Source organism: Haliotis rubra, unplaced genomic scaffold, assembly GCF_003918875.1.
Source record: "Haliotis rubra isolate DU_JTF1 unplaced genomic scaffold, ASM391887v1 Scf161, whole genome shotgun sequence".
NCBI lineage: Eukaryota > Metazoa > Mollusca > Gastropoda > Lepetellida > Haliotidae > Haliotis > Haliotis rubra.
The window spans coordinates 817999-835014 of NW_025765570.1; the positions used below are offsets into that span (position 1 = coordinate 817999).

The window sequence follows — 17016 nt, forward strand, 5'->3', positions numbered from 1 at the left end:
TAGGGCATGTAACATTACTAGTAGGTCATGTAACATTACTAGTAGGTCATGTAACATTACTAGTAGGGCCTGTAACATTACTAGTAGGTCATGTAACATTACTAGTGGGGCCTGTAACATTACTAGTAGGGCATGTAACATTACTAGTAGGTCATGTAACATTACTAGTAGGTCATGTAACATTACTAGTAGGGCATGTAACATTACTAGTGAGCCCATGTAACATGTAACAAACATTACTAGTGTAGATGTAACATTACTAGTAGGGCCTGTAACATTACTAGTAGGTCATGTAACATTACTAGTAGGGCCTGTAACATTACTAGTAGGGGCCTGTAACATTACTAGTAGGTCATGTAACATTACTAGTAGGTCATGTAACATTACTAGTAGGGCATGTAACATTACTAGTGGGGCATGTAACATTACTAGTAGGGCAATGTAATTACTTTACTAGTAGGGCATGTAACATTACTAGTAGGGCATGTAACAACTACTTGTAGGGCATGTAACATTACTAGTAGGGCATGTAACATTACTAGTATAACATTACTAGTAGGTAAATGTAACATTACTAGTAGGGCATGTAACATTACTAGTAGGGCATGTAACATTACTAGTGGGGCCTGTAACATTACTAGTAGGGCATGTAACATTACTAGTAGGGCATGTAACATTACTAGTAGGGCCTGTAACATTACTAGTAGGGCCTGTAACATTACTAGTGGGGCCTGTAACATTACTAGTAGGGCATGTAACATTACTAGTAGGGCATGTAACATTACTAGTAGGGCCTGTAACATTACTAGTGGGGCATGTAACATTACTAGTAGGGCATGTAACATTACTAGTAGGGCCTGTAACATTACTAGTAGGGCCTGTAACATTACCAGTAGGGCCTGTAACATTGCTAGTAAGGCATGTAACATTACTAGTAGGGCCTGTAACATTACTAGTAGGTCATGTAACATTACTAGTAGGGCCTGTAACATTACTAGTAGGTCATGTAACATTACTAGTGGGGCATGTAACATTACTAGTAGGGCCTGTAACATTACTAGTAGGGCATGTGACATTACTAGTAGGTCATGTAACATTACTAGTGGGGCATGTAACATTACTAGTAGGGTCTGTAACATTACTAGTAGGGCCTGTAACATTACTAGTGGGGCATGTAACATTACTAGTAGGGCCTGTAACATTACTAGTAGGGCCTGTAACATTACTAGTAGGTCATGTTACATTACTAGTAGTTCATGTAACATTTCTAGTGGGGCATGTAACATTACTAGTAGGGCATGTAACATTACTAGTAGGGCCTGTAACATTACTAGTAGGAAACCCGTGATTGGGCTGCGAATTATAGTGCCCCACAGGAGTGTAAATCACGAGTATCTACCATGTGAGTTGCACTCAGATTTGCCTCAATTCAGAAGGCTTCTAGATTAAATGCTGATTTAATTACTTTATCATGTCACCAGTAGCGTCCTGACGTCACGCCCCCAGGGTACTACTATACCAACACGTGTTTCAAATACACAAGCCAAAATATGCAGATTGGTTAAGTGGCGAAACATGGTTATTTTACTGGCGCTTCTGTAAATCTCTTTTGTGATGACTTTAGTACAAAAGTAGTATACTGGTGCTCTCGGACTTGTCTGCCGTCTCCAACACAATCGATTATAATCATAAGTGCATCAGTTGATGACGCATCGGGAAGACTGATGACCCATGGGAACGATTAATGATGATTAGGGACGATTGGTTATGTTTAGGGATGCATGGAAGAAGATTGGTGACTAATGATGATAAGTGACGAGTGACGATGCATGGCGACGTATGGTGACTCATATGGTGTGATGACTCGCATGGAGACCATTGATGATGATAGGTGACGGTTGGTGACGCATGGAGACAAATGATGATGATTAGGAACGATTGATTATGTTTAGGGACGCACTGAGGAAGTTTGATGAAGCATGGAGATCGGAGATGTTTAGGGACGATTGATGGCGCATGGAGACGATTGATGTTGATAAGTGACGATTGACGATGCATGGTGACCGGTGATGACGCATAAGGACGATTGATGAAGATTAGGAATGATTTATGACGCATGGAGACCATTGATAAAGATGAGGGACAAGTGATGGCGCAAGGAGACCATTGATTGATGAAGATAAGGAATGATTTATGACGCATGGAGAGGATTGATGAAGATGGGGGACAAGTGATGGCTCATGGAGACGATTGATGAAGATGAGGGACAAGTGATGACTTATGGAGACGATTGATGAAGATGAGGGACAAGTGATGGCGCATGGAGACGATTGATGAAGCTGAGGGACAAGTGATGGCGCATGGGGACGATTGATGAAGATGAGGGACAAGTGATGGCGCATGGAGACGATTGATGAAGATGAGGGACAAGTGATGGCGCATGGAGACGATTGATGAAGATGAGGGACAAGTGATGACTTATGGGGACGATTGATGAAGATGAGGGACAAGATGAAGATGAGGGATGATGCATGGAGACGATTGATGAAGATGAGGGACAAGTGATGACTTATGGAGACGATTGATGAAGATGAGGGACAAGTGATGGCGCATGGAGACGATTGATGAAGATGAGGGACAAGTGATGACTTATGGAGACGATTGATGAAGATGAGGGACAAGTGATGACTTATGGGGACGATTGATGAAGATGAGGGACAAGTGATGACTTATGATGACGATTGATGAAGATGAGGGACAAGTGATGGCTCATGGAGACGATTGATGAAGATGAGGGACAAGTGATGGCTTATAGAGACGATTGATGAAGATGAGGGACAAGTGATGGCGCATGGAGACGATTGATGAAGATGAGGGACAAGTGATGGCGCATGGAGACGATTGATGAAGATGAGGGACAAGTGATGACTTATGGAGACGATTGATGAAGATGAGGGACAAGTGATGACTTATGGGGACGATTGATGAAGATGAGGGACAAGTGATGACTTATGATGACGATTGATGAAGATGAGGGACAAGTGATGGCGCATGGAGACGATTGATGAAGATGAGGGACAAGTGATGGCTTATGGAGACGATTGATGAAGATGAGGGACAAGTGATGGCGCATGGAGACGATTGATGAAGATGAGGGACAAGTGATGGCGCATGGAGACGATTGATGAAGATGAGGGACAAGTGATGACTTATGGAGACGATTGATGAAGATGAGGGACAAGTGATGACGCATGGAGACGATTGATGAAGATGAGGGACAAATGATGACGCATGGAGACGATTGATGAAGATGAGGGACAAGTGATGACTTATGGAGACGATTGATGAAGATGAGGGACAAGTGATGACTTATGGAGACGATTGATGAAGATGAGGGACAAGTGATGGCGCATGGAGACGATTGATGAAGATGAGGGACAAGTGATGGCGCATGGAGACGATTGATGAAGATGAGGGACAAGTGATGACTTATGGAGACGATTGATGAAGATGAGGGACAAGTGATGACTTATGGAGACGATTGATGAAGATGAGGGACAAGTGATGACTTATGGAGACGATTGATGAAGATGAGGGACAAGTGATGGCGCATGGAGACGATTGATGAATAGAGATGAGGGACAAGTGATGACTTATGGAGACGATTGATGAAGATGAGGGACAAGTGATGACGCATGGAGACGATTGATGAAGATGAGGGACAAGTGATGACTTATGGAGACGATTGATGAAGATGAGGGACAAGTGATGACTTATGGAGACGATTGATGAAGATGAGGGACAAGTGATGGCGCATGGAGACGATTGATGAAGATGAGGGACAAGTGATGACTTATGGAGACGATTGATGAAGATGAGGCACAAATGAAGGACAAGTGATGACGCATGGAGACGATTGATGAAGATCAGGGACAAGTGATGACGCATGGAGACGATTGATGAAGATCAGGGACAAGTGATGACGCATGGAGACCATTGATGAAGATCAGGATAAGTGATAACGCATGGAGACGACTGATGAAGATGAGGGACAAGTGATAACGCATGGAGACCATTGGTGAACATGAGGGACAAGTGATGGCACATGGGGACGAGTGATAAGGGCGGTTGATGATGATTCGGAACAATTGAGGACGCATGAGGGTACCAGACAGAGAAGTTTATTTCTCAACCAACCAACGGTGGTACATGAGAATACATAAATACATAGGTAAACAAATATATACATGGCAAGTGGCTGGACATGATCATTTGAATATTACTTATTAAGCGATTTAAACAATACATTCAGAAATGACTTTAAGTTCTTTAAATGTTTAGTAGTTTTATTACATAATAATTTCTTTAACATTGAATGTTTTTGGAGATCACATATATGTGTCGCGAGATAGGTATTTCGCTGTTGGAGAAGGGTTTCACATCTAAAGAGATAGTGAAACTCATCTCCAACAACGTTAGCGTTACACAGTTTACATATTCTTTCCTCTTTTGGAATAGAATGCCATCGGCCTTTTTCAATTGGTAGGTTATTGTTGCAAGTTCTTAGTTTTAATATAGGAAAATATATATCCCTGGGTAAGTATAAGTAGTTTTCAAAATATAGTTTATATTTAAAACATTTATAAAATTGACCTTTAGAACTAGTTTCTATGGAGCTACGCCAATGTTGTAAAAACTGATCTTTTAGAGTAGCTTCAACTTTTAGGACCAGCCATGACGTGGTGACATTGTAGGGGTTTGAGAAAACCTCTGATAAATCGCAGGTATTAAGTATTCTTGTAACAAAAGATATCCATCGGAGTTGACAACCAAAGTTATTAACAGAGATAAAGTTATACATCAGTGAAGAGAGTTTACAGTGTTGGTTATGTGTTGCTACTTTATGCCAAAAAGAAATAACACGTTTGTATAATTTGATGTATATAGAGCGGTTCTCGGCCAAAGTCGCCATACACCATAAAGTTTGGAGTGGAGCTTCGAAGACCAACAGCAAATTTGACAAATCTGAGATGTACTTTTCTATAATGTTCAGGTTTTCAAATCCCCATACTTCACAACCATGAAGGAGAGTCGGACTTATCATAGTATCAAATGCTTTTAGGGTACAATCAATAGGTAGGTTTATATTTCGGGGTTTTTTTCAAAAGGGCAAACATAGCTTTAGTTGCATTTTCTACTAACGCTTTAATACCTGTCAAGAACCTACCATTTCTATGATGATGATGCGTGGGGACAATTGATGACGCATTGGAACAATTGATGACGTTTTTAACTCCCTTGGTGATGCTTAGAGGCGATTGATGATGCGTGGAAAAGATTCATGACACACTGTGCCTCATTGTCTAAAGAACTCTGCTGGGATGTATGGTCGCTATTTTGTTCAACGAATCGAAAGTTAATGTTTCTGTGCAAATTCTTTGTTCCGTGGTTTAAAGCTGTAAAGATAGAAAGCTACATTTATCATTGATGAACTGTATCAAAAGAAGATCGATCTTAAATAAATCTTATAAATTTTTACATGTTGTTTCTTACCACATCGGAAGAGACATGTCCGAGGGGCGCCCAAGAAACCCCGTGGGACTAAGTGAGGTCTAGCACTATGTTTCCACGCATTACTTATTGAAATCTCTTAACGTAGCTCTGGGATTCAAGGACAATACATAGAAATGTAACAAAGGCCACGCCTTTGTTGTATTATAGTACAGTGATATACCGGTATCTGTAAATACAATGGCGCGGTTATCTTATTTAGCCAATGAGATGGAGCGGCAATAGTTTGAAAGAATCAGAGTTTTGTGCCACATAAAGAATTGTCCTATCATTTACAGCAATGTTATTTACCTTGTATATATGAAATCCGGACTTACTAAATACACGCACAGTTTGAAGGTATATGTGCAAAATGTCGATTGATAGATCAGTAAAAAATGGCACACAACATAAGAATGAGTCTACACATTGTCAAAAGTAAGGTTGTACACAAATATATAAGTGTGTGTGTGTGTGTGTGTGTGTGTGTGTGTGATTACTAGCATAATCATGTGGCACATCCATCATGCGTTTTATTTTATATGTAAAAAAGCAACAAGAGAGAGAGAAATGGGGGTAAAAAGTTAAAGAGAAGACAAACAGATGAATACATGTTTAAACTGTCAAACAACCAACCCATTTTCTCAAAACATTCATTATCTTTACCAAATATATACTTTCCAACATTATAATGAAGCGTTATAATTTTAGGAGATGGTTAAAATTTAAGCATGCATTTACATTTGTAATTTATTTAATGTATTTTTTTTTATGATCATGAATTGGTTATTGACAAGTATGCTTTCATTTGGGTCACCCATACGAAATGAAGAATTGTTAGATCTAACATGATGCGTTTAATCGCGACTATCGAAAAACATATGGTCAGAGGTTTCAAAGTTAGATAACGCATATCTGATTGAAAACAGATGATTCGCATTACAGAGTATGAATGTTACGTCTGCCACAGCTTTAATATCAAATGTTCAAATGGTCGTTTCTCGCACATTTTGTTAGAGCTCAGTGGAGTGAAGTGGGGTTCTTGAGAGAAGAATCCGAATCTTCACGGGAGATTCGTCAAAAGATAAAAATAAAAATCATTTTATTGTATATAATCATACGTATGTATATGAAGATAGTTCTTTTATTCGGTTTCTCAGCAAATACACTGTAAGTCTGTAGATGTTGGCACATGGTGGAGATTATGAGCAAAAGTCTCTTTGTTGAAGTTCTTTCAAATATATGGAAAACTAATGTATTTAGGAAATGTTTGCGGGCTGTGTTTTCAATGCAGAACTGTCTTACATGTAGTCTTAACGCTATATTTAATACCTGTAATCTCCCACAACGAAGGGTTCGACATACATTATGGATACAGTCGAATCTATCTCGTGTCATTTTTATGCAGTTCACCGCCAACGCATATATAGTGTTGTATGAAAAACACATCTAACTACGTAAACACTGACATTCCACTTCAATTCTTTATTTTACTGTTCCATGAATATATACACTTTTAAGAATAATATGCAGGATAATGAAATATACATGTTAATGCCAGGTTAATGCCAAGTAATATAAATCTTAGCGAAACACATCCTGAACAATAACGTTAACACGAGAATATATAATGTGGTCTGGATGTGCGAGAGGTCTACCTGTCATTGTTGGGAATTGGCAGACAACCGATACCTTCAGTGTTTCACAGTTTGTACATTAACAATGAAACAAGTACCAGCAAACGAAAAACTGTTGGCGATCCCTGATCATAGATCACACATCGAAACTTTCAGTGAGGCTACTGGAGTAAGAGTAACAGGTAAGACGGTTAGATGTCGTCTACAAGCAGCTCATTTCCATGTTCAACATCCAAGTGTCGTGCCGCCCTTTACAGATGGCTATGTTGCACGGTGTGCAGATGAGTGGTGGCACGAGGCCCTGTGTATAGACTTCAGGTCACAAATCAGGTTACGTTGAGTGAGTGAGTGAGTATGGTTTTACGCCGCTTTTAGCAATATTCCAGCAATATCACGGCGGGGAACACCAGAAATGGGCTTCACACATTGCACCCATGTGGGGAATAGAACCCGGGTCTTCAGCATGTCGAGCGGACGCTTTAACCATTAGGCTACCCCACCGCCCGTTTACGTTAAGCAACGTTGGGCGCGGAGAGGTGACCGTGTTTGGCAGGTTGACTCCTGAGAGTTTCCAGGACTTCAGTCCTGCCCCTCAAAGAAACACATGTAATACATGTGGTCTCACCTTCATCAAGTGAGTTTGTTCAAAATTACCTCTGTTCACCCAGCAGAAAATGGCTACCCAGTGGGATAACATCATGTGACTATAACCCGCTTTACTGGTAGTTTGGCTATCCGGGGTAATAATAATAAGATCGTTTGGGTGCTTCGAGCATGCATTGTGCATGGAGCATGGAGCATGGAGCATGGAGCATGGAGCATGGAGCAATAAATGGACATGATGCACATGATAAATTTATTCTTATTATTATTCATTATTCCCATACACTTTACACTTTCTTGATAGGCGTGGCCGTGTCTGATGACGCGAAAATGAACGTCAAACCAACCTGAGATCTAACGTACATGCTCACGGTGCACAATTTATTAATGTTCCCCTCCCGCAGCACAACACCTTAAAATGCCACGATCAGCAATGAGACCTGGGCCATTATTCTCGAAACTTTCGTAGCCCTAAGAATTCTTAACTTTGATCGGAGCCAATGTGTTAAGAATGGGCGTAAGAAGTTCGCAATGCAACGAACGTTTCGAGAATAGCTAGCCAGATCTTACTCCAGCTGAACACACCCTGGACATGATAGTTGGACGTGTGCCTCAACGTCAGAGGCCGCTGACGACGTTGGTTGAACTTGGCAGGCGTTGCAAGAGGCGCGTGACAGTCTCCCTCAAATGCCATTCACATACATATCATGCCTCCTCGAGTGATTGAATATTTGACCAATCGTGGCGGTATCACGCACTACAGATCTAAACACGCCAGTTTTGAAGCTTCCTATCTTACCCCTATCACCCCTTGTCCGTCTATTGTCGAACTTCAATACCTATTATGTTCCCTAATTCATTAATGTCGTACAAGTATTTCTGGAAACTAATATCTGACAGTTTGGGAAACCCTAAGTTATTTCCGAGCATACTTTTGTAACAGTACTTATCACATACACGTATGCAGCTGACATGAACGTGTCATATTCATTGGAAGGGAAAACAGTTGACAACTATATTGTTTTTTTTGCAGAAAACTGGATGAAAACAAAAAGAAGTGCAAAAAAAGCATGATAAATATAAAGAGATGATGTGAGCACTTATGTATGATGATGCAAAAAATTTGAAAATTTCAAAATTGGAAACTGAAAATCTTTTAATATTATGAACCTTGATGTGCGAATAGCCTTGGGAATGGTCCGGCAATATCACAGCTGGGGTTCCCAGCATTAGTTCAACGCATGAGCGTGCAATGAACTGGATTATCCATCCGATCCCCATCGGTCGATTCTATTAGCGAGCATACAGGTAGGTGGGCCCCGTGTCTAGTCGTGTTTAATCGTGTCGTGTTTAGTCGTGCCGTGCCGTGCCGTGCCGTAATACCGAAGTTGACGTCCATGACGTTGCCATCTATACATGTTTCACTTCTTAATGCCAATCAGGATTTTATGATTGATGTGCCAAGTTAGTGATGAGAGATATAGCTGGTGGCATTAATTCAGAAGCTAGGATGGCCAATGAGGCCCCTACGTATATGACAATAGATGGGCGATATAATACACTTGATATTGACAGCGATGGTAGTCTGTTCTACAATGCATTAGGACGAAAGGACAAAACAAAAATTAATAATTCTATTTACACTAACTGGCCTGTGTCCAATCTAAAGAAGCGCAAACAGTATCTGATATCACACCGTTGTTCTGAGAAGCTTACTCAGCCGGTGCGACTTTGATGACATTCCCCGATGAATGTGGTCGCTCTCTGGAGACAACCTTGACGATAAGGAGCAGCATCATGTTGCCCAGGAACTCCACAACTTCCACAAGAGTAATCACAGAGCAGCCGACAAACAATCCGGCCTGGCCTCCGATGTCCGCCAACAGGTTCTCAAACTGGAAATACAAAACACAAGTTGAGGACCAGGGAATGGCTTCTTATAAAAACACAGAATATGACATGAAAGTGCGTGTCACTCGATCTCAACGGCTGTGTTTCGGAGCCACAGCGCCACAAGGAACTCGAGCTTGCCATATATTCACTAAGGCTATATCGCCCCTATTATGTTTGGTACTACCCTACCCGTGTCTGTGGTAAACGCTGCCACAGCGCACAAGGAACTCGAGCTTGCCATATATTCCCTAAGGCTATATCGCCCCTATTATGTTTGGTACCACCCTACCTGTGTCTGTGGTAAACGCTGCCACAGCGCACAAGGAAGTCGAGCTTGTCATATATTCCCTAAGGCTATATCGCCCCTATTATGTTTGGTACCACCCTACCGGTGTCTGTGGTAAACGCTGCCACAGCGCACAAGGAAGTCGAGCTTGCCATATATTCCCTAAGGCTATATCGCCCTATTATGTTTGGTACCACCCTACCTGTGTCTGTGGTAAACGCTGCTACAGCGCACAAGGAAGTCGAGCTTGCCATATATTCCCTAAGGCTATATCGCCCCTATTATGTTTGGTACCACCCTACCGGTGTCTGTGGTAAACGCTGCCACAGCGCACAAGGAAGTCGAGCTTGCCATATATTCCCTAAGACTATATCGCCCCTATTATGTTTGGTACCACCCTACCGGTGTCTGTGGTAAACGCTGCCACAGCGCACAAGGAACTCGAGCTTGCCATATATTCCCTAAGGCTATATCGCCCCTATTATGTTTGGTACCACCCTACCGTGTCTGTGGTAAACGCTGCCACAGCGCACAAGGAAGTCGAGCTTGCCATATATTCACTAAGGCTATATCGCCCTATTATGTTTGGTACCACCCTACCGGTGTCTGTGGTAAACGCTGCCACAGCGCACAAGGAAGTCGAGCTTGCCATATATTCCCTAAGACTATATCGCCCCTATTATGTTTGGTACCACCCTACCGGTGTCTGTGGTAAACGCTGCCACAGCGCACAAGGAAGTCGAGCTTGCCATATATTCCCTAAGACTATATCGCCCCTATTATGTTTGGTACCACCCTACCGGTGTCTGTGGTAAACGCTGCCACAGCGCACAAGGAAGTCGAGCTTGCCATATATTCACTAAGGCTATATCGCCCTATTATGTTTGGTACCACCCTACCTGTGTCTGTGGTAAACGCTACCATAGCGCACAAGGAAGTCGAGCTTGCCATGTATTCCCTAAGGCTATATCGCCCTATTATGTTTGGTACTACCCTACCCGTGTCTGTGGTAAACGCTGCCACCTGCATCACTTCGGGCTGTGTTATAACAGCAGTATTGTTCAAGGTGGCGTTAAACACAACTCACTCACCAAATCATCTTGATACGATGACAGGTATGATTCAGTTCACCCCCAACCACCCGGATATTCTCATTGGTAGTCAGGGCTCACGACAATCAGGAAATAGCAGGGAATTGTATTCCCTGGAATCCCCACAAACGAAATTATCTTTGAAACATCGTGATGATCCGCATTTTATGTCACTCACAGCGTAAGCCTGGGTCTCTGTGATCTTCTCATACTGGAGGGTCTCGTAGAACACCTGCACCTGCAGGAGGTTCCTGCTGTAAGTCGAACACAGTGGGATACATTAAGCAGGGTATGGATACACCTACAGAAGGATCATGTTGTAAGTCGAACACAGTGGGATACATTAAGCAGGGTATGGATACACCTACAGAAGGATCATGTTGTAAGTCGAACACAGTGGGATACATTAAGCAGGGTATGGATACACCTACAGAAGGAGGTAAGTCGAACACAGTGGGATACATTAAGCAGGGTATGGATACACCTACAGAAGGATCATGTTGTAAGTCGAACACAGTGGGATACATTAAGCAGGGTATGGATACAACTACAGAAGGATCATGTTGTAAGTCGAACACAGTGGGATACATTAAGCAGGGTATGGATACAACTACAGAAGGATCATGTTGTAAGTCGAACACAGTGGGATACATTAAGCAGGGTATGGATACAACTACAGAAGGATCATGTTGTAAGTCGAACACAGTGGGATACATTAAGCAGGGTATGGATACTACAGAAGGATCATGATCATGTTTGTAAGTCGAACACAGTGGATACATTAAGCAGGGTATGGATCCTACAGAAGGATCATGTTGTAAGTCGAACACGAACACAGTATGGATACATTAAGCAGGGTATGGATACACCTACAGAAGGATCATGTTGTAAGTCGAACACAGTGGGATACATTAAGCAGGGTATGGATACACCTACAGAAGGATCATGTTGTAAGTCGAACACAGTGGGATGCTGTAAGTCGAACACAGTGGGATACATTAACAGGGTATGGATACACCTACAGATACACCTACAGAAGGATCCTGTTGTAAGTCGAACACAGTGGGATACATTAAGCAGGGTATGGATACACCTACAGAAGGATCATGTTGTAAGTCGAACACAGTGGGATACATTAAGCAGGGTATGGATACACCTACAGAAGGATCCTGTTGTAAGTCGAACACAGTGGGATACATTAAGCAGGGTATGGATACACCTACAGAAGGATCATGTTGTAAGTCGAACACAGTGGGTTACATTAAGCAGGGTATGGATACACCTACAGAAGGATCATCATGTTGTAAGTCGAACACAGTGGGTTACATTAAGCAGGGTATGGATACACCTACAGAAGGATCATGTCATGTAAGTCGAACACAGTGGGATACATTAAGCAGGGTATGGATACACCTACAGAAGGATCATGTTGTAGGTCGAACACAGTGGGTTACATTAAGCAGGGTATGGATACACCTACAGAAGGATCCTGTTGTAAGTCGAACACAGTGGGATACACACATGTCGCCTCGGTTAAACAAAAGGTCCCTGTTCTATTCTTTCATACATCGTCGTTTATAATGCCACCATTCTGACAGTATTTCAGACTACGGGTGTAGGAGCCAGTTGTTGACTGAGGTAGTACCTGCTACAGGTGTAGAAGCCAGGTGTTAACTGAGGTAGTGCCTGCTACAGGTGTAGAAGCCAGGTGTTAACTGAGGTAGTACCTGCTACAGGTGTAGAAGCCAGGTGTTAACTGAGGTAGTACCTGCTACAGGTGTAGAAGCCAGGTGTTAACTGAGGTAGTACCTGCTACAGGTGTAGAAGCCAGGTGTTAACTGAAGTAGTACCTGCTACAGGTGTAACAACGCTGCCCAGAGTGATGGTATCTGGTATTACAAACCTGATGTTCTCTTTTGTGTTAAGTATCTCCGACAACCGATCGGTCCTATTGGATATCAGCCTCTGAAGTTCATCCTACAAACAGAAAGTAATTAGAAATTTTCATGAAATGAACACGAAAATTGTAGGTTTCATTCTTATCAAGCCACACGGTAATATGGGCAGAGGGAAACGCACATGCAGAATGTCACAGGGATCACCATGGCAACTGTAGGTCTGGGCAATAGACACCGCAATATGTTTATCTCCTTTACTCAGTCAAAGATGATGACACCTATTGCCCCTATTCCACACAGACCACGAATCGCACGAATCGCCATGAATTGACAAATACGAGGATTCGTAGTTGAATCGTAATCAGTTCGTGAAGTTCTTAACTAATTCGTAATATAGTCGTAGTCAGTTCTTGCAATTCTTGAGCAATCGGGAATTCGTGGCAAAAGTTTTGAACTGTTCAAAATTTTGGACAAGAACTCCCGATAAAATAATCGTAGTTAATTCGTAACAAATTCGTTGTGCATTCTTATTCATCGTAATCGAATCGTAGGTATCCTTAACTCATTCGTAGATTTCGTCAATTCGTGGCTTGACCACGAATCGGCTACGAATCTGTCACGAATCCCACAAGTACAGGCCGAAACAGGTACGAAGCAAGTAAGAACTATCTTAGAATCAGCTACGATTGCCGTCGAATTGGGTATATAAGGAGTTTAATATTGACTTCAGGTCATTAGCTGCTGACGATTGTGCCACGTATCCATAATCAGCAAGAATGTACTTAGCTAAGTATTTCTGTCTTTCAGTTTTATACAATACCAATAAAACGGCAGGATAAAAAAAAAGAAAAAAGTCCAAAGTTTGTTTTGGTTTTCGTTTCCTTTACCACTGCTCGGTCCGAGCAGAAATTTTGACAAATGGATTTGGGCAATGTGAAGATTGAAAAAAAGCAGAAATTGTAACATGTTGTTCTAGGGAGATGTTGTGCCAGGAGTCAGTAAAGCGGTACAAGCCCTCTTGGGCCTCTTGTTTTAATAAACGGAACATTTTATTAGCGCTAACGAACATTAATAAACACTATGAACATAAATAGTAAAACATTTGAACATGAAATATCAACAGTTATCATTCAGTTAACATTCCCTCCTGCTAGTATTTCTTGCCCTCCAGAAATGTTGTTGTGGTCTTCATCCTCCCGGTCCGCTTCTGCATTTCCAGTGACAGGGAACCTGATCCTCAATAAGTTGTGGAGGATGACTCCTGCCTCCACCAGTAACCGCACCACATCAGGTCCTTGTTCCAGGGTGCCCAGGAAGCATTTCCATCTGTTGGCCACAATTCCGAAAGCATTCTCCACCACACGTCTGCCCCTGGATAATCTGTTGTCAAGGCCCCTCCTGCCATATGGTTTTATGAGGAAAGTCCTCAGTGGAAAAGCATCATCCCCCAAATTGTAGTAGGGTGTGTCTCCGTCATCATTGGGTAGGGGATTGCTGTCAGGGAAGTTTATGGTGTTGTCATCAATGCACTCTTTCAGTTCTGAAGCACCAAACAACTGTGCGTCGGATTGGTGACCTTCTCACCTTCACCAGTGTCTATCCAGATAAACTTATAGTCCGCATCCACCAGGGCCAACAGTTGTGTGGTTTCCTGATGACCATGTACTTGCCATCCAAGACCCCAAGGGCACGAGGAGCTGGGACTGCTGGGCAATGGCCTTCCAGTCCTCCTTGGTCCTTGGCAGTGGCATGACGTCATCATTCAGCTCCTGTATGATGGCCTGACAGACTTCCTACACAGTCCATACCACTGCGCTGTAGCCACATCGGAAGTCATACTGGATGATGTGATACCAGTCTCCTGTAGCCAGGTGTCTGAGGGTCATGGCTAGCTTCATTCCGGCATCAAGGGCTGGTTTCATGTGGGTGTCCCTCCTCCTCCTCTGGATGACATGAGCAATCCTGTTGAGTAGCTCATCAAACATGTGGGATGGCATTCTCACATAATTGGCATTTTCATCTTCCATCTTCAGCTCCTGCATCAGTCTGTTGTAGTGACCATACTCTTGCATTCTACCTGGTGTCAGCCACGGTCTAACCCATCACCTGGGTGCTCTATTCTCCTCCTTCGAAGCAGTCTGCTTCTAGCAATCTGCAGCTGGTGTTGATACTCCAGCTCAAGGGCAAATACTACAGGTGCTCTACGTTGAACATCCGTTTTGGAACTGTTACCCAAACAGGGTCTACGACCATTTTATACCTATGTCCCACGAATTGTCAAGAATAGTCACGAATTCATTTTTTCGTACCTGATTCGTACGTGCATTCGGCATATTCTTAACTGATTCGTAAGTGATTCCTAACCTTCGGGAAGTATTCGTAATAGATTCTTGTAAATCGTAGTGACTTCTTGACAATATTCGTGCGATTCCAGCCGAATCCACGAATGTTCGTACCTCTATCGTACCTGTATCGTAACTGAATCACAGTGCGTCCCGAATTGAACCAGAAAATTTGCACAATTCTTCGAATCCGCTTGAATCCTCAAATTTATCAATACGTGACGATTCCTGGGATTCGTGGTCTGTGTGGAATAGGGGCATAAGTCATAATAAGGAATTTAAAAATGATCATGAATATGTTACCCGACTGGCAAATGACGGAAAGTCAGCAGTAGATATAGTTTGCTGGTATATATTCAATCTGAAAAACAAGAGAACAATCTTTAATTAAACCATTATGACATAGTTTTCCTGTCGACAAACCGAAGAAATCACCCTACAGACTGAAAATTATTCCACAGAACATGAAAGAGACAAACCTTTTCCATAGCAAAAAGTCGATTGTATAATTTCGATTGTATCATGAGGATGTGTATACAATACCAGAAAGAGTTCGCGGAAACATGATCATCCTGCTGACGATGGCATCCGTCAGAAACACAAGAGAAGTCATGTATTTTCTTGAAAACAACCCACTGAATGTGTAACAAGGGTCAAACTAGAGACACAAAATTCGGGACAGAATTTTAGTCACAAATTTGACGAAGTCCTTCACAACGTTTGAGGTACAATCGAGCGCGCTCTTTCTACAAGATTTCAAAGCGTTTCATACAACTACACCTTATACGTTGTTTAATGAAGGGTACAGCATTCCAAGTATCAGGAATCAAACATACACCTGGACCGTGTTTCTGAAGCTCCGTCAGCTCCATACATGGGATCGTGTATTTCACAGAAGGGGTACATATCTACCACCTGCATCACTTAAGACTCCCTTGAAGCTGAACCATCGTGATTTAACTGAAATATATTTCGAAGTGGCATTAAACTAATCTCACTTTCTCCTGGTCTGTTGTATAATGTCTTACAACTGTTTGGCTGTGCGACGACTAGTACTTACTCGCATGGCGGTGGGCAGTCACATTTGTCGCCATCCCTGGCATAGTTGTGGTACACGTCGTTGATGCACTTATCTGATAAGGAAAACATTAGTCACATTTCTCATAAAGACACATGGTATAAGCATTTCTCACAAACACACAATGTATTCGCATTTATCATAAAAACACATATTATTCGCATTTCTCATAAAGACACATTGTATTCGCATTTCTCATAAAGACACTGTATTCGCATTTTTCATAAGATTCATTGTATTCGCATTTTTCATAGACATGTTATTCGCATTCTCAGAAAGACATATTGTATTCGCATTCTCATAAAGACACATAGTATTCGCATTCTCATGAAGACACATTGTATTCGCATTTTTTCATAAAGACACATGTTATTCGCATTCTCATAATGACACATTGTATTCGCATTCTCATAAAGACATTGTATTCGCATTTTTCATAAGACACATGTTATTCGCATTTGTCAGAAGACACATTGTATTCGCATTTCTTCTAAGACATGCTATTCGCATTTCTCATAAGACACATTGTATTCGCATTTCTCACAAAGACACATTGTATTCGCATTTCTCATAAAGACACATTGTATTCGCACATCCGAAATCGTCACATGTTCTCAGATATATGATAAAGACACATG

General features: G+C 42.0%; 1 protein-coding gene across 1 annotated transcript in view; it reads right to left on the reverse strand.

Annotated features, from left to right (window-relative positions):
• Positions 1-4955: 4955 nt before the first annotated feature.
• The window catches only part of LOC124271546 (amiloride-sensitive sodium channel subunit gamma-like), a 33000-nt gene continuing 20939 nt past the window's right edge, over positions 4956-17016 (reverse strand). Inside the window, exons 8-13 of the mRNA XM_046706688.1 lie at positions 16361-16433; positions 15604-15661; positions 12964-13037; positions 11239-11314; positions 9487-9685; positions 4956-5456 (exon numbers count right to left, since the gene is read on the reverse strand). Of these exons, the coding sequence (XP_046562644.1) occupies positions 9503-9685; positions 11239-11314; positions 12964-13037; positions 15604-15661; positions 16361-16433 (464 nt within the window). The 3' untranslated portion in view covers positions 4956-5456; positions 9487-9502. The remainder of the gene's footprint in view (positions 5457-9486; positions 9686-11238; positions 11315-12963; positions 13038-15603; positions 15662-16360; positions 16434-17016) is intronic.